This window comes from Nothobranchius furzeri, chromosome 1, assembly GCF_043380555.1.
Source record: "Nothobranchius furzeri strain GRZ-AD chromosome 1, NfurGRZ-RIMD1, whole genome shotgun sequence".
NCBI lineage: Eukaryota > Metazoa > Chordata > Actinopteri > Cyprinodontiformes > Nothobranchiidae > Nothobranchius > Nothobranchius furzeri.
The window spans coordinates 64,326,590-64,350,080 of NC_091741.1; the positions used below are offsets into that span (position 1 = coordinate 64,326,590).

Here is a 23,491-nt window from a genome sequence, read left to right on the forward strand (position 1 = left end):
GGGGGCGCTAGTGAGCTCACCGTTAGAGTACAACTTCCGGTTGTAACCGCAGAAGGCGCAGAAAGTAAAAGCTAACATTACAATCGTTCGTTTCGGTGTTCTGGGGCAGAAGTAGATTTTCTTGGACCGCGAATTCTCCGTTTGAGGTGAGACGTGTCACGTTCGAGCCGAACACATGAAAACACCTGGTGGTGAGTGAGAGAAGCTAACTGCTAACCAGTTGTGAGAGAAGCTAACTGCTAACCAGTTGTCTCTGGTCGTGATGGTAAAACGAAACTCCATCCGTTTAGATTTTGGACCGAAGCCACCTGTTTTTGTTATTTTAGTGACACATTGACTTCCTTGAAGAACACTTTGAAATTAATTGCGCTTAAATGAATACGCCTGTAAACAAATACCATCCTCAGTACTGTAGATTTAGATGGAAGTACTGTAGATTTAGATGGAAGGTATCAGGTGTGAGGAGTTTCTACTAAGGTGTAAAGATACTAGTGAGACCAGCCATGTCTGCTTTAGAGACAGCGTCCACAAGGTAAAGACAGGAAGTAGAGTTAGAGGTTGCGCAGCTTAAGAAGAAAGGGGCAGCTTATTGTGGTGACAGAGGTGGTATGGGTGTGCTGGTACTAAACAGAATGTTAAGTTAAAAGATTAAAACAATGCCATCTTGGGAATTTCACCCAAGGAAAATAAAATGGTACCTTTAGGCGCACATAGGTTCAATGCTCTCACAAAGGCGACAGAAACGAGGTGTACGCAAAGTCCACAATTTTATTTCGTGTTTTGTTAAAAGGACAGCAGTTTAAACTACTAATTTAAAAATAGAAAGGGAGAATTAAAACAAGGAAAGAAAATAATTAGTGTTACCAGGCTGGAGCTTACCAAGGTAAGGTGGACCCACTGGAGGTTCTAGCAACAACACAAACTAAATACCAATAGTCACCCAAAGCACCAGTGAACAGTCACACAGATGTGAAGGGGGGCCCACACCAACTCGCACACGGAAGAACCACCGCCACCACCCTTGGCTCCAGCCTGGACAAATAAAAGTTAAAAACCACAATAAAATAAACTCTGTTGAAATACAATAGTGCTCCAAAATCCTCATGCGTCAGAGGTGAGAAAAGGTCTCCCTTTCCACTCCAACCAACATGCTGGGCGGGAGAACGTCTGGCGGAGGAGCACCAGCACTGGTTAAAATCCTCGGTTATGCTCTGAGTTTACATGCAGCCAATATCCGGGTTATGATCGGGTTAAGGTCGGTATTCGGGTTTCTGAGTTGATCAGAATAACCCGTTTACAAGCATAATAAATAGAAAGAGTTACCCCTAACTTGCATAACCCGATTTAAATGCGGACGTTGGGGTAGCGTCAGGACGTATGGACTACGTCAAGACGCAATATGCGTCATATTTCGCTGTCTCTGTACTTTCGGCTGTCAACAAAAGACATAATGTTCATACTTTTCACCAGACCGATGAAGACAGGTTTCCTCGTCACTCCAAAAGTGTGGTGCTGTGCCGCGACTCGCCATGTTGCTCCCATCTTGTTTACTTCCAGTGTTCTGGCGCATACAAGACGTCTCGCTTCTCAAAAGACCAAGATCCCTTGCGAACAGAGCATGCGCAGAACACACGCTTTGAAGGGGATATCCCGATATGTGTTTACACGACCAAACATTCGGGTTAGAAAAGGGTTACCCCAGGTGTAGTAACCGGGTTTTTAAAAACCCGGTTATGAGCATATCCGGGCTTTTGGCGGTGTTTACATGGCCGTGCGGAACCGGGTTATTGTGAATATTCGGGTTTTAAAAGGGTTACTGGCTGCATGTAAACGTACAGTGAGCGGTGGCCCAAACTGCTCCCGATAGGTCGGTCCGCTCTGTCGAACCGCTCCTCGGTTGTTGAGGGAGAGAGGGGAGGGGGGTCACAGCAGTGACTCAAAACACTTTGTCGTAGCATCACAACACCTCGGGTCCTAAACAAAAAAGGTAATAAACCTTATTAACCCAGAAAAGAATATTCATACTGAGCGTGCAGGGAGGGGGCGCACCGCACATACATACCACGCCGACAGCAGTAGATCACCTAGAAGGCAAGCACGCTTCTTTTCCAACAGCATGCGGTAACGTTACATTATGTTAGATGTTTTGGAGTCAGAGAGGACAGACTGAGTTGGTTTGGATATGTCCAGATGAGAGACAATGATTACATAGGTAGGAAGATGATGAGGTTAGAGTTAGGGGTAGACCGATATTGCTCATGTAACGGGTATTACAATTAAATAATATGAAATAGGTATTGAACTATTGTCTTGACAACTCTGGACCAGTATCAAAAGTTCTAGGTAAGATTATGGAGCCTTGAAAGGATCAGCAGAGAAGGAACCACACAATGACAGATAAGATATGATTTAAATAGAAACTGTATTGAAAAGGTGTAAAGTTTACAAACCCTGCCTGTCTAAGCCGGCTTCCTACAGTGCACAAACGCACATTAAAGGACTCAAAATAAAACCAAAACCCTCTTTGAGGAAATTCTCCAAAGAGTTTCAATTAAAGAGCTTCCACTCCTGTTGCTCAGTCCACTTCTCTTTGGAAAGAGAAATTAGTTTGTGTGTGTGCGTTTCTGTCCAGTGGATCTAACACTACCCGGGTAGATTTTTTAAAAGTGTCAGTCTTATCTGTGTCAAGGGATGTAGTGATAGTCCTGGGGTTCGCTGAAGATGGATCCCACGGCTGGCCACACCGTACTCTGGTCCGTCTACAGTCACTCTCTTGGAACTGGCTCGCCACTGAACCCACAAGGTTCAGATCTCAAATGATCCGGTCCTGGTCAAAAAACCAATCGGAGCTCGTGGTGAGATAGCTCGCCTGGCTGACGCAGCTTCCCACGCCCATATTTCACAGAATTCAGATCCAGGATCTTTCAGTTAATCTGGCGGTTGCCTCGTGAGTAACGGCTTTCACAACAGGAAGTGCTGACTAACAGGAAGTCATCTCAAGGCATACTCGCCTCCTAGTGGCGGAGAGGGAAATTACACCTCCAACCTTATGCCGCAGCACAAACCACAATTCTGATGTGGGTTACACTCTCCCCTCCTGAACTCTTGCACGTCCCTGTGCATGACAAGGTTCACACAAATGTCTCTTGGGGGTAAAGGCAAGAGTAGAAGCATGTGCTTCACCTTCATTTACCATGTCATTCCACGCATCGGTCAACCCTTGGAAGAAGGACTTTACCACGGTGACAATTGGTTTCCCCAATTCAGTGTAGTCGAGCCTCATCGGTGGTTGGCGATCCCGCTCAGCCCTCCTAACATGGGTATCAGTGTCGGCTTGTTCCTCTACTTCACCATCCTCCTCCTGTCCTTCAGTTCTAGGATCATTCATCACATCCTCCAACGCTTCTGGGAGGACAGGGATCTCTTTAGGTTGGTCCTCACTTAAGTCCTTGACCTCGTTAAGCAACTCCTCCTCTCCTGAACTGCAATCCAGCAGCATCCTTTGTCCCTCAGATTCAGTGGATGCACTATCATCCACCTTTGCTCCTCCCACAGACTCATGGAGTTCAAGTGCTGGTACGTTTGCAGCAGGAGGTGAGGTCTCACCATCGTCTGGAGTCTGCTCATTGCCACAATGATCTGTTCTGTGGTAAATTGATGTGACCTCAGGCATAACATTGGCACCTTCCAGATCGTCCGTTGACTCGGCAGAGATTGGTGTCAAGTTATGCTTGGCGTGACTGGAACCTAGGTCTCTTGGGGCATTTTGTGTTGCAGCACCCCCAGTCGTCTCAGAGAGTGGTTGTATTTCAAACCAAGCAATGGGAACAATGTCCTCCTCATCTGAAGACTGGTCAAGCTTCGTTGTGCTGCTAGGAGTACTCTGACGTGTCCTATGCTTTCTAGCTCGTTTGGGCTGAGTACACTCCTCCGTTGGTGCAGCAAGAAATCTGCATGGGAGTAGGAGGTCGCGATGCAGCGTGCGCTTGGGACCCTCGTTGTTCTCTGGTCTAACTGTATAGACTGGAAGGTCTCCAGCTTTCTTCACTACCACATGTACTGTGGGTTCCCACTTATCAGCGAGCTTGTGCTTTCCCCGAATTCGCACATTTCTGACAAGTACTCTGTCGCCAACGCCTAAAGCAGAAGGACTTACTCGCTTATCAAACCAAATCTTATTTTTCTCAGCTACCTTGGCAGCAGTCCTTGTGGCAACTTCGTAGCTCTGCTCAAGACGAGATTTAAGGTCCTGTACGTATTGGGAATGTGACTTGTGTCGCTGTTCTGTCACTGGTAACCCAAATGCGAGGTCAACAGGCAACCTTGGCTGGCGTCCAAACATTAGTTCATATGGTGTGAACCCAGTCACCTCACTCCTGGTACAGTTGTACGCGTGCACCAACGGCTTTACAAAGTCCTTCCAGTGAGATTTTTCTTGACTTCCCAGAGTGCCAAGCATGTCTAATAGAGTGCGGTTGAAGCGTTCCACCGGGTTGCCTCTCGGGTGGTATGGTGTTGTTCGCGTTTTACGGATGCCCGCAATCTGACAGAGTTCCTTGATCAACCGCGACTCAAAGTCAGGACCTTGGTCACTGTGCAGCTTCTCTGGGAATCCATAATGGACGATGAAATTGTCCCACAACCACTTTGCAACTGTTCGAGCCTTTTGATTTTGTGTCGGCCCAGCTACAGCATACTTGGTGAAGTGATCAGTGATCACGAGAATGTCCTTTGTGTTGCTTCTGTCTGGTTCAACAGACAAAAAGTCCATGCATACCAATTCGAGTGGTCATGTAGTCATTATATTCACCAGAGGTGCAGCTCTCTCAGGTAGAGCTTTCCTGCACACACACCGGGTACACGTTTTTATTTTCTTCTCAATGTCTGAAGCCATTCTTGGCCAGTAGAATCTGGCTCTGACCAGATCCACGGTGCGTTCCTTTCCCGTGTGACCCATGTCATCGTGTAGGCTTCTCAGAACCACGTCTCGAAGTTCTTCAGGCAAGACTAACTGATGTTGTGTGTGTCCCTCTTCTAGGCGTGTTCTATAGAGGATGCCATTTCGGAGCTCAAACTTGTTCAACTCTCTCAACAAGAGAGGCAGATCTGGAAGCTCGGTTCTTAGACTAGGTGGTGGTTTCACTCCTTGCTCAATCTGGGAAATGACATGCTTAATGCACTGATCAGCTCGTTGCTTGTCTCTGAGGTCCTCTTCTGAAAGGTTTGGAATGATGGGTAGTCCTCCAAGCCCATCCTCATGCCCAAAGCTGTCAGGCACTGCATCTGCAGAAATGGCCAGGCTTTCAACCAGAGAGATACCACCATCACAGACCATTGCATTGTCGGCGCAATAGATGAGTTGTCTCTCACAAATGGTTTGAACGACTTCTGGTTTAACCACTTCAATGTCTCCTGGGTCAGATAGGTGATGTTGAGTGAAACAACGTATCCTGTCCCACTCTTTCTGAGATGGTAGGTCGTCATGCAGATTGCCGTGAGGCCGTCGTGACAACGCGTCAGCGCCTCCATTTCGTTTCCCAGGGCGGTACTGGAGCTTAAAAGAGAAGGTGGAGAGTGCAGCCAGCCACCTATAGCTGGTTGCATCGAGCTTGGCAGAAGTAAGTACGTAAGTGAGGGAATTGCTGTCAGTGACCACCATAAACTGGTTGCCATACAGATAGTCGCTGAACTTCTCTGTCACAGACCACTTCAATGCCAGGAACTCGAGCTTGTGAGCTGGGTAGCGGGATTCACTACGTGATAGCCCTCTGCTAGCGTAGGCAACAACACGCAGCTGCCCCTCCTGCTCCTGATACAGGGCCGCTCCGAGGCCGGTGGAGCTTCCATCCGTATGTAGGATGTAGGGCAACGTGGGATCTGCAAAGGCTAGAACTGGGGATGTTGTTAATTTGTCTATAATCATTTCAAAGGCCTGCTGGCAGGCAGGTGTCCAATGGTCCAGAAATGGTTCTTTTGGGTGGTAGTACTGGCCACTCTTGTCTTTCGACTTGGAATGCTTCTGTACAGGTGGGTACCCTGATGTCAGATCATTCAGAGGCTTTACTATGTTTGAATAGCCTTTGATGAACTTCCTATAGTACCCGCAGAATCCCAGGAAGGCTCTCAGCTCTTTTAGACGTTGAGGAACTGGCCAGGTCTTTAACGCTGCTATCTTCTCCGGGTCTGTTTCCACTCCCTGCTCCGACACCACATGCCCCAGATAGCGAACCGAAGACTGGAAGAACTTGCATTTTTCCGGAGACAGCTTCAGACCGTACTCCTTCAATCGGTTAAGGACCTTGACGAGTCTGACTTCGTGTTCTTCTAAAGTCCGCGAGAAGACTATCAGGTCATCCAGAAAAACTACAACTTCCTTCAGGTTCATGTCACCCATGCACTTCTCCATCAGCCTCTGGAAGGTGCTTGGGGCATTCGTCACTCCTTAAGGCATGCGATTAAACTCCCAGAAGCCAAGCGGGCAGACAAAGGCAGTCTTGGGCTTATCAGCTTCATCAACCTCAATCTGGTAATAACCAGACTTGAGGTCGAGAACACTGAACCACTTGGAACCAGAGAGTGCTGCGAAAGTGTCGTCCATCCTTGGGAGTGCGTACGCGTCCTTCACTGTCTGCAGGTTCAACTTCCTGTAATCAATACAGAGACGAACTTGACCATTTTTCTTCCTGACCACAACAATGGGGGATGAAAATGGAGACTCGCTGTCACGAATCACTCCAGCATCAAGAAGCTCTTGAAGATGTTTTCTGACAGCTCCCACATCGTTTGGGTGGATTGGCCGGGCCCTGAGCTTGAATGGTGTTTGGTCAGACAGCTTGATGTGATGCTTTACTTTATCTGTCCTCCCAAAGTCAATATCATTCATGGCAAAGACTTCAGGCATGCCATTCAGCTTTTTCACAATTCTGTCTCTCCACTCTGGAGAGATTTGAGATTCCCCAAAGTCAAAGACCAGCTTAGGTTGATCAGGGGACTTGGATCCAGGTAGCTTAGTTGGCTCCTGACCCTCCGTCGCACTCTGCTTGTGTGGTAGAATAGCTTGGATTGCATTGAGCGCAGCAATCACGCTCTTGGCCGGAATAGTGATGTCGTGCTCAGACGCATTAGATATCACAACTGGTAGCCTGCATGGGGATCTGGTTGGTATGTTGAGGAGGCAGGTCTTTACCAGCAGTCCTCCAGGTAGAGATGATGTAGGGTACTCCACAATGGCACACTTCTCCGACTGGAACCCCTTGACTGCTACAGTTCCTTCTAAAACAACAGTTGCTCCAGCCGGAACAACCTTTGTTTCTTTCCCATGCATCCTCACCACTCCAATGTTACTGTTGTGACATTGTTCATGTCGCAGCTGTAATACTTTCAGCACAGTCTTATAGCCATCTGATGAGGGGTGATGGATCACTGGACCTTCCTCTTTATGCATGTTATATGCCACATCAAGGGTGTTAGTACCAATCAGTACATGAAAGCCAGATGTTCCACTGTCTGGGACCACTAAGGCCAAGGTTGGGACATCACACTCCTTTCCCAGGAATTGTTCTGGGAAGGTGATGGTGATTTTAATGTAGCCCAAATAAGGTACGGGTAACCCATTGGCACCTTCAACTTCCAATAGATCATACAGTGGCTCTATCTGTGTTTCAAACAGATGTTGATCAAAGAAGGACTTGGTAACTGTAGTCACTTGTGAACCTGTGTCCATCAGACAGTTAAACTGTTTATCTTGGATCATTACTTGGCATGTACTCTTTGCACCTACCAGTTTTGGGGAAACCTTCGAAAGGTGTTTCCTGACATTACACTGGTTCAAAGCAGCACTTAATTTGGGTGTAGCATCTTTATTAACAGGGCACTGGTGAGCTGCTTCAGCCTCAGTTTGCCCTACAACTGAGGCTTCATCTAAAAATTTTCATTGGGAGTTAGATGGTTTGTCGCATCCCACAGACGCTGCTTTTCTCTTAGCTGACTTCTTTTTTCATCAACAAGAGTGGGGTTTGGTTCGTTAGTGCAAGTTGAAGATATATGGCCATCCTGACCACACTTGAAACAATACCAGGCCTTTGGCCTTGCGTTCTGTTTTGGGTTGGATGGCTTCCAGCTTGGTGCTCTAGGGTCAAGTTTAGGTTGGATTGGTCGGCTGGATGCGTGCTCAGCGCTCCCCTTGGGTTTCGAGGTCTTTTGGGGTTTCTTTGACATCAGTGCAGTAAGCTGGCTCTGAAGAGATGCGACTTGCTGTTTGAGTTCCTCCAATGTGTTGGACTCGGGTGGGATCACTACTTGCTGGCTGCAGGCACATGTGCTTTGCGAGCTAGTAACGGCCCGCTGTCGATTTGAGCCGAGGTGCTTCTTCATGCGCGTGACTTTGGCTGCATGTCTATCCTCCTCAGTACGGATCTGTAACAGGAGCTCTGCAAATGCTGGAGGGTGACTTTTCTTATCTTCTAGGTTGAGGTCAGAGAGCAAGATGTTGTCCCAACAACCGCGGCAGAATTGCTTGAGAATATATTTGTCTGCTTCTTCAGCAGCAATTCCTCCCCTCTTAACAGCAAGGTTTAGAACAGCCTGTAGGCGGCAGAGGTAGGACGAAGCCTTTTCACCAGGATCCTGAAGAGTATTCACAAACTGGGCGAAAAGTTCTTCGCCATCTTCAACAGTTCCAAAGGCTGCATCCAGCAGTTGAAGGTAAGTTTCAGGGGTAGCTTCAGGACTTAGCCTTTTGACAATATCTGCTGCAGGGGAGAGCAAGCTCTCAACCATCTTCCGAGACTTCTGAAGATTAGACAGAGTGGAATCTTTTCTGAGAAGCTCAGCATGTGATCGCCATGTGTCGTAGTCGCTCTCATTACTGGGCCTTGGGGTTTTGCCTGAAAATGGGTGAAGCTTGATGGGAAAATGTGGATATATGTTACAGTCACTTTTCCTTACAATGTGTTCAACGATGACCTTTTGAACTTCAGGTGGATGTAGGTCACTCTCCCTGATGGGTAGATTTTGCCTCAGGATGGTGGGTGGCTTTGGTTCGGGGCAATCTTGACCAAAATCCATCAAGGAGGGACTTCTGAACATCTGGTGATCTGAGGTTTCGACTGTTTCAAGAGATGTGTTGAACGGTTTGGCTACAGATACCTCATCAGCGCTGCCTGTTCCAATTGCCTCACTGATCTCTGACATCATGTCTCTCAGCACTTCTTCGTACTCTTTCCCACTTAATTTTGCCAATTTCTTTATCTCAATGAGGTAGGTTTTGGTAACATTGCAGCCAACCTTTGTAGTGTAAATGCTAGCCAAAGCTTGAACGAGATACCTGACACTTGGGTTCTCTTTGAGTTCATGTGTGTAAGGCAAAAGAGAAGATAAGGCTTCTATGGCGGCACCATCTTGATACTCAATAATCAGGTTTTTATAAAACTCTGATTCAGCATCAGTTACTGAAACGAGCCTAGCAGAACCATATTTCTTCAGAAAGTCTATAATCTCCTCATCTTCTGGCGATCCAAGCAACCCACTCACAATCACTGCATTTGGGACTTTGATACCTGAGTTAGCTATGAACTCCATCTTTGGCAATAACGCTAAAGCATATAAACAACTTTTTTCTCATACAATTTCCCAAACATGAGATATATTTCACTGCTGACACTTAACTAGGCTCCTGGCTGGCTCGCCACTTTTGTAACGGGTATTACAATTAAATAATATGAAATAGGTATTGAACTATTGTCTTGACAACTCTGGACCAGTATCAAAAGTTCTAGGTAAGATTATGGAGCCTTGAAAGGATCAGCAGAGAAGGAACCACACAATGACAGATAAGATATGATTTAAATAGAAACTGTATTGAAAAGGTGTAAAGTTTACAAACCCTGCCTGTCTAAGCCGGCTTCCTACAGTGCACAAACGCACATTAAAGGACTCAAAATAAAACCAAAACCCTCTTTGAGGAAATTCTCCAAAGAGTTTCAATTAAAGAGCTTCCACTCCTGTTGCTCAGTCCACTTCTCTTTGGAAAGAGAAATTAGTTTGTGTGTGTGCGTTTCTGTCCAGTGGATCTAACACTACCCGGGTAGATTTTTTAAAAGTGTCAGTCTTATCTGTGTCAAGGGATGTAGTGATAGTCCTGGGGTTCGCTGAAGATGGATCTCACGGCTGGCCACACCGTACTCTGGTCCGTCTACAGTCACTCTCTTGGAACTGGCTCGCCACTGAACCCACAAGGTTCAGATCTCAAATGATCCGGTCCTGGTCAAAAAACCAATCGGAGCTCGTGGTGAGATAGCTCGCCTGGCTGACGCAGCTTCCCACGGCCGTATTTCACAGAATTCAGATCCAGGATCTTTCAGTTAATCTGGCGGTTGCCTCGTGAGTAACGGCTTTCACAACAGGAAATGCTGACTAACAGGAAGTCATCTCAAGGCATACTCGCCTCCTAGTGGCGGAGAGGGAAATTACACCTCCAACCTTATGCCGCAGCACAAACCACAATTCTGATGTGGGTTACACTCAGCCACCATATCGGGTCGATGTTTACCATTTTTCAAAATAAATAGGCATTGGCGATATATCTCCATAGTATTCAGGCACATCCCCGGGCAGCCAGGTGCTGCTGCAGACTTTGAATTTAGATTTACGTTCCTAAATTATTGTTCCAAAAATAAATTTCAACAAACATTTATTAGAATATACCAGTTTTGAACAATTAATACTTGGTCAGTATACTCATTTATTTGATTAACTTTAGTTGGATATCTGATTTTTACACTGAGCAATGCACAACATTAAGATTAAACATCTGGTTTAAACTCTGTATTCAAAAGCGGATTTAGTTTCATGTGTTTGTGAATCAACTGATGGTATTAGTAACATTTTAGCATGAAAAAGAGGTGGAAAATGTCTAGATATCTACAATGAAAATCTGCACAAAATATCGGCTGCACAAATCGGCCATCGATTTACAAAACTCCCCCAAACAGCTTTCTGTTGGTGGAGGTGGCAGGAGAATGTTATTTATATAGCACCTTCCAACTGCCGGAAGGCAAACCAAAGTGCTGTGCATGCATTAAAAACATTGCTGACCCATACAATTGTCAACAAAAATAGACATAAGAGTAACGAATGATAATAAAGAACAAGATAAAATAAGTGAAATAAAACTGGATTAAAATGAGCTAAATGATCTAAAAATAAGGGGAGAAAGACAGAATCTTCCTTGGACATCCTACGATTCCAAATGACGCGTCCGGCACAGCCAAAATATCACGTGTGCTCTTGCGATGTCCTTTATTTAAAAAAAAAAAAGGTCAGAAAAGCACTTTTTAGTTTATTTTTCCAATACAAATAATTTTTATGGCCTAAAATTTTTTAATATGTAGAAATCCATGTTAGTGTGATGACTCCTTTAAACTGCCCTTTAAATTAAACCAGATCAATGTGAACTTGAAAAAAAAGTTTTCTTCCACCTCAACTAGAGGCTTATGGATATGGGCATTTTACATCTGCTTTTAAAAAATATTTCAGCCGATGGCCTATAAAGAAAAAATTGAACATATCGGCCGACCTCAACTGACCTTGAGCAGTCAGAAAGAAAAAATAAATTCTCGCTATCTACAAAGGGAGTGTTTCACTCTCCAGCAGAGAAGATAATGTGACCTTGTTGCAAAAGACACTTTGATCTCAGGGCCAAAACATCCATCCCTCACAGACAACATATTCATGAACTGGTAGCAGTCCAAGGGCTAACTTTGACCTATATAGTAGCATCCCCTTTGAAACATGATCTTCCATTTCAGCTCTCCTCTAGAGGTCAGCTGAACAGAGGAGTGCTTGTCTGCTTGCGCTCTATCAAGGGAAATCATAGGGACTAAATACATTTAATCTGGGTTCGGATCTTGATTTGAAGCTGTTCTCATTACTGATACAACCTCCTTCGCTTGGCAGGATTTGTCCAAATCAGCCTCATCTTCAGCCACATGTGCTGAGGTCACCGTTCCCAGGTCCTCCCGGTGGCCTCCTTCGAACAGTTCTTGGATATCAGGTGAAGTCAGGATCAGCACATCAGCTTCCTGAACAATCGTCCCCGGGGGTTTCGTTTCCATTTCGTCCGAATGTCCAGAACAAGCCTGCAACACACGCAGTGTTCAATCATGGCAGAATGCTCACATTGAAGAGCGACCGTCTTAATCGGACCCAAGTCTCTGCCTCTGAGTTTCACAGTGCACAGATAAATTACGATTTCCCAAGAGATGAGGGTTGGTGCATCTGCAGCTGGGATTATTCCCTTTATAATACGCTGCAGCTCCGGCTCCATCTAGAAGGAACATAATTATGCCCCACATGAATTAGTGCACTTTTCCTGGCAAAACCAGGAGAGTAGTTCCACAGTGAAGCTCATTTTTAGCAATCTGCACAGTCATGTCCCTATATCTTCCTCACTCAGCCTGTGAACTGCAGAGTAACTGCATTACTGCACAAATGCCTGTGATCATGATAAAAAATCTGTACAAGCTGTATTAAGAATCACAAGACTTGCTGGCATGTCATCACTGCATAACCATGGTAACGAGCTTGCACTAGTTGTGAAATCACCTTTAATCATCTAGACACGTTCACAAAGTCGAAGATGCTTGCGCATAACAATAATGTTATAACAGTAGTGTCTCTAATCAGAGCTAACAGTAAAAAAGAAAAACATAGAGGTAATTTTAAGAATCTGACATACCTCATACCCACCTTCTACAGTCGGTTTAGTTCCTGTCTGAAACTGCTGGTCCATTCTTGCTGCTTACCAGTGTAGCTATCAAACTGTCAGATCAGATCAGGTCTGGAGCTGTTAGTTTCAGGACTCCTTCTTTTAAACAGAACTTACTGGAGGAGGGGTGATGTCACCACTTCCTGCCTTTCCTGCTTGTCTGTCATAGTCCTGCTGATCAGGTCTCTTATCTCTGAACAGCTTGCCTCCTCTCAACTGCCTGCCCTCATATCTGCAGGCTAATATCATCCCTATCAATAAAACAATCACCCCAGCCGTTAATCCCAGTGCGCATAAAGGCCAAAATTAGGGCTGCACAATATATCGAAAAATTATCGTCATCGCGATAACAGGACGTGCGATAGGCCCATCGCAAAACACGGCAAAAACAAAAAGCGATAAATATTTGGTTCAAACATTTCCATCCGTGTCATACATCAGCTTTTTGTAAACCAGCTCTGTTTTTTACGTGGAAGTATTATTTGACCAATCGAATGTAGTTCTTCTGATATGCGGCCAATCAGATGGGTCCGTTCACGTAATACGCCGGCCCCCTACATAGACCCTTTTGGAAAGCAACACCCGAACAGCGTTTGCGGCGCTGTTCCCTTGTTCGTCATGCTGGCTCAGAGCAACGAACGCACTTTGTGCTGATGTTTCTGGATTCAGCGCTGCTTTCAAACGTGAACGTGACTCCGCATGGTGTCGTTAATCATTTTTACCGGGTGAACCAACCCACCTTCATGTCGCTACTGTTAGCCCCAGACTCCGGTTAGCTTCCAGCTAAAAGTCTACAGCACTCTCCTCCCAGTCCCACCCTGCTAAAGAGGGCTTGGAAAAGTTCCCCCACACATCAAAGTGATTTTTCATTTATGAGCTTTTACAACCTTGTTAATCAGGATAGTTGATTTGCTGCTGCACATAAACTGTCGGTCAGAAACTCTGCTAGCCGGTTATCTTAAGAGGAGCTAGTTCAATTAGTTAGCTTGTTATCAGAATCATAGTTGCAGTTTCATCATCTGAGCTGCTTTTTAAGATCTAGGTAAACTTGTTCAATTTGGGCTTAAAACCAAACGTTTTCACATATTTTCCATGTAGTTTTTTTGCCAGTTCCTGTTCTGAAAGGTAGACGATTGTTTTTCCCTTTCCCTCAGAAAATCTTAATATTCTCCTAGTTTGGCCCAGCACAGTTCACTTCCCAATTACAGCAACAGCCTTATATCATAACCACATAAGTGGAGAAAATGCTCAATAGCAATGAGAGAATTTGCTGTTGCATTTAAGTGATGTTAACTATTATTTAACATTTAAACTTACTTTCTGATTTTTTTATTTATTCAAAAAACCCTGGTAAGGGATGTTTTTCTGTATTTGGAGCATCAGAAAAAGTTATATGGTGGTGGTGATGTTTTAAATCACTGAGAAACTGCATGCATGCAGTTTGTTGTTTTGCTGCTAATACAGTAGCAGGTGCAGCTGCATATTTTTGCAATAAAAATGTTATGTTGTAATGGAATTCATGCATTAGTTTTTGTTTGCTTTGAACCCAGAGCAGACGTCTGGGTACTGCATACTTTAGTATTTATTCATTTATCGTGAGTAATATCGATATCTCAATATTAAGCACTATTATCAAATATCGCAGGTTTTCCTAATATCGTGCAGCCCTAGCCAAAATAATACATCCCACACCGGGGTTATTATATTTTCCCTGACTCCTTTTACCACGGTCTCAATAGAATGACTGGTACCATGCACAACATTATTTGAAACTGTCACAATGGAATCAGCCAAAATTTCTCCAACTCCCCTTACAATTAAGCTCACCCCCCGTAGCGTGCCATTAACTCCGTATGCAAAATAGTCAAACCACTCGGCTTCTTGTTCGTCAAGACTTCTACGAAAGGGAGAGCAGTGTTTGGATAATCTCTAAAGTTAGGGAATTCTTTGGGCGTGTCAGGTTCAATTGTGTATCTTTCAGGTTGAGGATTCTTTCCTATTCTGGGTTCGTTAAAGCACACATGATGATCTATGCCTAATCCATTAAAGTAATTAAAATTTACCAGACTGAATGCTCCCCACTTTGTTGTTTCTGGGGTCGTAAACCCGGGGGGCACTAAGTCTCTAACTTTGTCACCCATAATCATTATACGATCTAAGAGGCCATTCCCCGTCTTAGTATTATTCTTTTTCCATGTGTTAGTTTTATCTGTAGCAAACCAATTTGTCTTGACCCGGAGCTGTCCATTTTCTAACACCAGCGTCTTAGTTCCTATTAATTTTCTCTCAAAGGTTTCTGCTTCAATCCGTGTGTCCTGGGGATAGGGCTGGGCAATATGGCAAAAATAGAATATCACGATATTTCCAATATTTTATCACGATTTCGATTTTATCATGATTTTTTATCCATGAGTAGCATAACTTCAATTGCGTATTAAAGAAGAGAAACATTGAATAAACAAACATTTATTCATATTAGGGATAATCAACACAGTGTTAACACACTTATATTTTAAACTCACACCAGAGATGATAAAAGCCCTGAGAGAAACAATTACAAAAATCAGTTTTTCTCGTTTTTCAAGTAAGTTAACATAAATTAAAATCGTAAACATATTTAAAGTGCAAACATGTCAATTGCAAACGTATTGTGCAAACATTAACTTGTTCAAAATACTATGTAGCTCCCAGTTGCTCATGTAGTGGATAGTTAAGCTCAAATAAGGCTCTGATGTGCGGCTGGACCAGAGATCGCTTGTAGTAGCAAAAAACTGTGCATTCTGAATATTTTCTGCAACTCTCACTTTGCATTCAGCGTACATGCGTGGAATGGCGGTGTTCGAAAAATACTTGCGACTGGAAAACTCGTAGCGCGGATCCAATGTTTTTATCATTTTCTTAAATCCCGCTCCTACTGTTCGCACGGGACACAAATCTTTAACCAAGTGGTACGTCACTGCATCTGTCACGCTGTTCCATCGTCTGCTGTCTCTGTCGTAAGGAGTGAGTTTTGTGAGTGTTTCTGTTAGCGTTTGCTGCCTGGAAGAAGCACTAGTCGCTGCAGCCGCAGGCTTTTTAGCTTTAGCTGCCAGCTGGCTCTCATTGTATTGATTGGGATGCCTTCTTTTCAAGTGATTAAACAAGTTTGTGGTTTTGCAATCACTTGCCTTGATGCTCTCCTTGCAAACTTTGCAAATGACGTTTCGCTGCTCTTTGTCATCTGGTGAAAAACCAAACCAGTTCCATATAATGGATAGGGATGGGTACCTTTTGGGCCATTCCCATCTGTACCGGGTCGGTCCGGGCCGGGTAGCCCCAGTCGGCCCCAGTCGGCACCAGCCTGGCCCGGTTGATTCCACACATCCTTGCCTTAAGCCCATGTGGGCTGATTCTACCCACCAATCAGAGGCTTGCTCTAATGGAAGGTGTGGATTTGCTGTCAGCAGTGGGTGTGTTGGCCCTGGTCGGCCTGAAGCAGACCCCCTCGAGAAGAGGGCTGAGAATGAGCCTTGGTTGGCCCGGAAAAATACCAGGCCACCCTTGGTGTTATTGCAGACTTCAGCCTGACATCCTTCAAGCATTACTGTGTAATTCCTTGCCCAGGTTGGGCTATGATAAAAATCTTTTTTATGGCTTGGTCTAATAATTTCATTTACTGCTTCGAATATGGAGTCTGCCTCGATTTTATTGTCAGGAGTAGCTGTCCCTTTTTGATAATACGCCCGTTATTCTAAGTCTGAGTGGTTCTCCACCTTGCCATAAGGCACTATCATTAGCTTTCTTAGTTAAACACTTCCTGGTTTCTTCGTTCCATGCATTGGAACCCTGTGTCTAAGTTAGTGGGGTCAGATTGATTCTTTTTCATCCACTGCGCCACTCCTGGATGTTTAAAATTTGGAACTTGATAGACCCATTCGGTGTGGAGGGTGTCTCTTATCTTATGTAGTTCCCAACCCTGCGGCTGAAGGCTCACCTCGTTGTGAAGGCTGAAAAAGGTCCAATTAAAATATGTACTATTAATGGGAATTACATAATTCTGATATCCTGTGTAATTTGCGTACTCACTGTGACCTTTTCGTAAAAGCCGAGCTAGCTCCTGTGAGGTAGATCTCTTGTTTCTGCCCCCGGACTCCGGAAAGAGAGGAACAGTTTCTTCACCTTCCTGTCTCTTCCATGGGACCAGTTACTGTAGGGGGCACTCTTAATAACCATTTAATCACATTATCTTTTACATTCTGCCACATGTGGCTTTCTTCTATCAAAGACAAAGAATCGTGTTCTCATTCTGTTTACGCCAAATTCTGACTCTACCATTTGAATGTCTCAACAGAAATTGTTTCTTTCCCATTCTGACATTCAGTTTGGAGTTCAGGAGGTTGTCTTGACCAGGACCACACCCCTAAATGCATTGAAGCAACTGCCATGTGATTGGTTGATTAGATAATTGCATTAAGGAGAAGTTGAATAGGTGTTCCTAATAATCCTTTAGATGAGTGTAGTTCAAAAGGCAAAAAATAATCTCAACTCTGTGTTGTGAGATTTAGGATATGATTATCATTATTATATTTATTTACTCAATACCTGTAGCAGCTCCTAATGAGCAGAACCAGCTGTCATCACAATGACACTGAGCATAATGCTCTTTATTATTTTATGAGTTACAGATGATCGTTGGTTGCTCCGTGTTTTTATTTCTGCAGCGAGCTTTACAAACTCGCCTCACTCTACCCAGAGTCATCTTTAAAACTCGTATTAAATCTACTGTCTTCACGCATTTTAACTAGCTTCCTCCGCGCCATATTTTTGTTGCAGGATACAAACTTAACAACAGTCTCATGGAGTTAAAGTTCAGCAGATATGTTTGTTTACATTTTTGCCGCTGCACACCTACAGTCTGAGGGAAAGGAAGGAAGGGGGCGATGCGATGCTGCATATAGGGTATCTCTAGGCTCCACAGTAGCAGCGAAGGACAGCTGGTTTGACCGACTCTGAGAGGCGTTGATCAGAATTTGCAGATCACGTTTTTTTAACTGACATTTATTCTGCAGATTCTTCTTCCGGTCAGCGGACTGGGCATCGAAGCTAGGAATCGAAACTTAAATCTTTGAACGTTTCTGGGGAAAACTGACAGTTGGTCCCGGTTCCAATTGATGCTCGATGCCCAACCCTAATCCCCTCTTATGTTTTTGCAGTCTTCAATCTTCCGTTTATGCCTTCTACCAACTGACTAGATTTTACTAACAAACCCCAGTAAATGTAATCACTGGCGCTTGCCTTTGTTGCTGAACAGCGTGCTAAACTAACTAGCATCTGAAGCCAACATGTTTCAAGCCTAGTACTAGAATGCTAAACGGGTTACGTGACGAGTTTGATACAGTAAATCTGTTTTAAAGGCTAAATCAAATTGCATGTTCTTTCATGTAAAGATGAGGAAACACATTTTACTGTGTATTTCAACACAAGGTGACCTGGAGCACAGCGCTGTTGAGTGGGCTGGCTCACGGTGTGTTGGCGTCCTTCGGGTCCTTTCTTCAGTCTAGTAGTGGTGGCAGTTGGCATCACAGGTGCCGGATACTTTTTGTTTTTATTTTTTTATCGGTTTCTAAAAATATTTTTGGCCGATGGCCAATATAGGAGAAATTTACTATATCGACCCGATATATTGGCCAGTCGATATATCGACCGGCCTGTAGTCTGTTTCCCTCCAGACATTTATTCAAGAGTTTCTTAAAATCTTTCTGACTTTGTGCATTGAGTTTCAGTTTGGTGCAACTGATTCTAGGTGTTGAAACAAAAATAACCTGATGTCTCTTTAAACTCTGTCCCAGGTGTCCCCTGGAGTCTATTATATCTTCAGCTCCAACACTAATATGAGCAGCTCTGTAAGTATTCTCCTGATCTGTTTGATCTCTGAGCAACTCAAGCTGGTCCAGGTGGGACAAGCTTTGCCTGCTGCTGCCATGATCTTCTGTGTTTCAGGCTCAGAGGAAGAGTCCCCGGGTCCTCAGGACCTACAAAAGGTCAAACAGAGCAGCAAATGTCAGGACAAAGACTCAAAGGGCAGTGAATATCAGTGACCCTGCTCCCCCCACAGACCTCATTGATGTAATGAACAACACTGAAGATGGTCAGTGCCATTTATACCTACCTTATCGGTTTATGGTCACATGACTTTGAAGTAGCATTATCTGTTCAGGTGTGGAGGAGGTGGTGGATCTAACCTGTGATGGATCTGAAGCAGCTGTGGTCGACCTAACGGCCAACAATGATTCTGTGCTGGTAAGAGACACACGCACACGCACGCACGCACACGCACGCACACACACACACACACACACACACACACACACACACACACACACACACACACACACACACACACACACACACACACACACGGAGCTGCCTGTTAACTCTTCCTCTTTTTTTTTCCTTTGCTGTGACATTCTAGCTGGTGGATGAAGGTAAAACTCTGAGCTCCATAGTTTGATTGTCTTATTTTAGTTTACATTAAATGAAAAAGCAGACCAACATATCTGTGTCCTCAATCAGGTCCTCAGAAAAGGAGAATTCCAGAAGGTGAGAGCTATGTGCTCAGCAGTGATGATGAAGACACACCCTCTGTCCTCCTTGCTGCCACAAAGTCCATGGCAAACACCTCCAGGTAATACACTGATCCCTACTGATAACTAGGGGTGGGTGATCTGGCCGAAAAGTCATATCACAATATTTTAGATTCTTCTGACAATGAAGATTAATCTGAAGATTAAAAAGCACCAAAGACATTTATTCATTCATCTATCTGCACCAATACCAGGGCCCTATGAAATCAGTTTTATTTTATTGGGGGGTGTAACGGTGGCACAGGAGTTAAGTGCTCGCCCCGTAATCGGAAAGTCGCAGGTTGGAGGCCCGCTCAGTTTGTTGTTGTCATTGTGTCCTTGGGCAAGACACTTAACCCCCCTTGCCTGCTGGTGGTGGTCAGAGGGCCCAGCGGCGCCTGTGCTCAGCTGCCTCACCTCTGTCAGTGCGCCCCAGATCAGCTGTGGTGTGAATGTGTGTGTGAATGACTAATTGTGTTGTAAAGGGCCTTGGGATGCTCCAGGACTCTAGAAGGTGCTATATCAAATACAGGCCATTTACCACTTTTCCTTTCTTTTTTTCAAAATTTTATTCTTTTAAATTGTGCATTTTCATTATAAGCATGTTTATTGACCTAAAAGTGTGTAATTATAAAGTGAGTGAATAATAATTTCACATCTCAGTAGCCACAAAATTCAAAATTATTGTTATTTCACTTTCACAACTATAACAAAGATCCATGGCTCTGCAGAAAGTTAGGTGTTTTTGTTAAATCAGACCTTAGCCATCAGTGGTTCTGAATCGGATCTTGTTGCTAACCTAACTTAGATCCTGACAAAACCACAGTCCTTCTTTTTTCCTGATCAGGATCTCATTGAGATTCATCTCATGATAAAGGACGGTTTTTCTGTGGATTGACTCCAGTAAACCAGTAGCACTCTCTGAGCTACTCTCTCTCTCTCTCTGAACACTGTTTAATTTCTTTTTTTTATTTATTAATTATTATTATTTTTATATATATTTTTTAATCCCTATTCGGTGTTATAAGTTTCGCAGTGTCCTTTAAACCATTGGGCCTTAGACTCCTTCCACTTTGCATGGACATAATTGCAGTTTTAATTTCACCTGCAGTAAATGGTTATCTAGGTGCACCGCAATATCTGAGGCAACTGTCGGGATCATCAGTCCATTGGCAAATTTTCAGACGTACAAAGAGACGAATAAAAGTCCCTAAATCGATCATTAATTTTCTGGGGGTCGGTGGAAAACTCATCAATTCCTGAGATCTCCGAGATACACTGCCCAGTAGAGGACTGGCGGATCCAGTGGGCGAGGACTTTAGTTGGCTTATCCCCAAACTCGTAATAACTATGCTTGGTCCTGGTGATTAACTGGACAGCCTCATCAGTGGCCATAGAAACGAATTCAGAGTTCTTTATTAGAGGCTCTTTCACCAGATCAGCCGATGGGGACTCTTCACTCTTAATTTGCAGCTCTGATATAGTGTCGTAAAGAGCCTGCCTCCTCTGGGAGACTATCTTATTTTTATAAGCAGTGTACGCTATTATCTTCCCCCTTAAGAAGGCTTTACAAGCTTCCTTTATCGTTGCTGCCATCACATCTGGGGTTACAGTGGTAGAGATATAAATATCAATACTCTGATTTATATATTCAACAAGGTCTGAATCATTAAGTAGCGAATAATTGAAACGCCAGGGGAATCGCATTATTGGAGTATCCAGAAATTATATGTCCAAAATAACCAGAGCATGATCCGATATCACTACAGCGGCATAATCACAATGGTCAACCAAGGAGAGAAATTTTTTATCTACCAGAAAGAGGTCAATTTGTGAAAAGGTTCCATGTACATGAGAAAAAGAATTTTTGTTGTGGCAGAATTCAGATGACGCCAGACATCCAGAACTCCATATTGCTGCATAAGTATTTGTATTGCTTTTGCTGATTTAGATCTAGGACTTGGGTTAACTGAGCTGTGATCCAATGCTGGGTTAAGACAGCAGTTAAAATCACCGCCCATGATAAGCTGGCCACTGTTCAAATTGGGAAGTGAGAAGAAAAGTTTCTTAAGTCCTCATTATCCCAATTCGATCCATACACATTGGCTAGAACTACTTTATTTCCTCCTATTTTACTCACAAAAATATAACGCCCATTGGGGTCTGACACCACCTCCGTGACTGCTAGAGGGATATTTTTGTGGATTAAGATGGCTACTCCTCGCGCCTTTCCATTAAATGAAGAGTGGAAAGTTTGCCCCACCCACCCACAACGCAGTTTGCTCCATTTGTGCGAGCATCAAGACAGCAGATGCCCCGATGAGCTGCATGACGGATTGCTCATTTAGATATTCCACACATCATGACCGGCAATCACTGAGCGGGCCAGTTTAACTGCCAGGCCACTGGGAAATCTCCCGCTCCTCCCGATTACCTGTCTGCCACTGAAGAGATGTGTGTTACCTTAGAAAACGTGGGTGCAATTTTAATTATTAGCCCCCCCCCACGTGTTCCGGCATCTGTTTTGCCTTTAGTGAACTTTGGTTTGACGTCAGTATTTACATTCCAGGAACGTTTGATTTACAAATTAAGAGCAAGTCAACCCCTACCAGAGTCTAACTCCACTCCCACTTCATGTTTGAAAATTGCAACAAATGCTGTTGCCTGGCAGACCGAGAGGGCGGAGCTGCTAACAAATACACACACACACACACACACAGGCTCACGACAGCATTGTGACATCATAATGTACCAGTTTCCATCATAGCATACCTCTTAGCCAATAGCGGTGGCAGATTTAAATTAAAATACAGTGCAGAATTTTTACCTGACAACGGCATAACACTGCCAGTTTTAGGCAGAATATTTAAATTTTAACTAAGATGCACTGAAATGCCAAATTATAGACGACACGTGTCAGCAGCACGATTAGAAACTCGTTTATTTAGTTTATCAGCAAAAAAAAGTTTATTTGGGGGTGACTTGCTCTTTAAGCACTGGGATAAACATAGTTGTTGACTTTGTCTCACTCTCTTCCTCTCACTTACTCTCAGGTCAGCCCCGGGTCTGATCAGCTGTCCCATATGTCTGGACCACTACTCAGAGGTGAGACTCTCGCACAACTCCAGAAATGTTAATTGATTTTTCACCTGTGCAGGTAAACTTAGAGCAGTGTGTGTGTGTGTGTGTGTGTGTGTGTGTGTGTGTGTGTGTGTGTGTGTGTGTGTGTGTGTGTGTGTGTGTGTGTGTGTGTGTGCGTGCGTGCGTGCGTGCGTGCGTGCGTGCGTGCGTGCGTGCGTGCGTGCGTGCGCGCGTGCGCGCGTGCGCGTGTGTGTTAAAGGCATGCAGTAATGTGACATACCTTCTTTTCAGCTACACTGGTCCTGTTCTCTGATTTGCTGTCGTTTCTTCCTCAGATTGTTGACAGCGGCCGATTGGTGGTTTCTACAAAGTGTGGTCACGTGTTCTGCAGTCAGTGTCTTAGAGACGCTCTGAGGACTTCACACACTTGCCCCACATGCAGAAATAAGCTCACCTCCCGCCAGTACCACCCTCTCTACGTTTGACATCCCATTATTTTGACATTGTCATCCAACCATGCTTGTATCTGAAGGTCAACACGATGTTATTAAAATATGATGCATTCTTTAACTCAAAATCTAAAAATGTCTTTCAAAGATGAGTTTATTTTATTTATCTTAATTTCAAATGTAATAAGATTTTTGCTGCTAAAATAAAACAAAATAAACCAATGAACCTTGAATGTTCTATCTGAACTCAGAGGATAAATAAGGTGGCAGCTGGCTCCACCCATCATGATGTGGCACCTCTTAGGACTAGTCTCACCCATCACAACGCACCTTCTCTAATATGTCATCATTCCTACTGCCACCATTTTGTTTTCACTCAGATTAAAGATGATGAACCAACGGAGACACACATAGGAAAAAACTGAAAAACAACAGAAGGAAACTAGCCTGGCAAGCCAGACAAATACATTATTTAGTCTGGCAATGCTTCATTGACAGTTCTTGGTTGTGGAGCTGGTTCTATCATTGTCTTTCAAACGATCTCATGTACATGCAACGTGTCTTAACTCACCGCAACAGGTGTAGGTAAACGA

The 23,491-nt window shown here is 44.2% G+C and overlaps 1 protein-coding gene across 2 annotated transcripts; it reads left to right on the plus strand.

Moving 5' to 3' along the window:
- rnf4 (ring finger protein 4) lies at positions 1-23,120 on the plus strand. Of its 2 annotated transcripts, none has more exons than XM_054739439.2 (8): positions 1-146; positions 18,595-18,648; positions 18,746-18,893; positions 18,963-19,045; positions 19,218-19,230; positions 19,319-19,430; positions 22,422-22,473; positions 22,785-23,120. In XM_054739439.2, exons 2-8 carry the CDS (start codon positions 18,637-18,639, stop codon positions 22,932-22,934), a joined length of 570 nt encoding a protein of 189 aa, XP_054595414.1. In that variant the 5' UTR covers positions 1-146; positions 18,595-18,636; the 3' UTR covers positions 22,935-23,120. The 2 variants fall into 2 exon arrangements, with proteins under 2 accessions (XP_054595414.1, XP_054595415.1); XM_054739440.2 differs by having other exon boundaries at positions 47-191.
- Positions 23,121-23,491: the final 371 nt, after the last annotated feature.

Coding starts and splice junctions, on each gene's coding strand:
- rnf4 (XM_054739439.2), top strand. Junction 18,894..18,962: donor AATGAACAACACTGAAGATG/GTCAGTGCCATT, acceptor TTATCTGTTCAG/GTGTGGAGGAGGTGGTGGAT. Junction 22,474..22,784: donor GTCTGGACCACTACTCAGAG/GTGAGACTCTCG, acceptor TTTCTTCCTCAG/ATTGTTGACAGCGGCCGATT.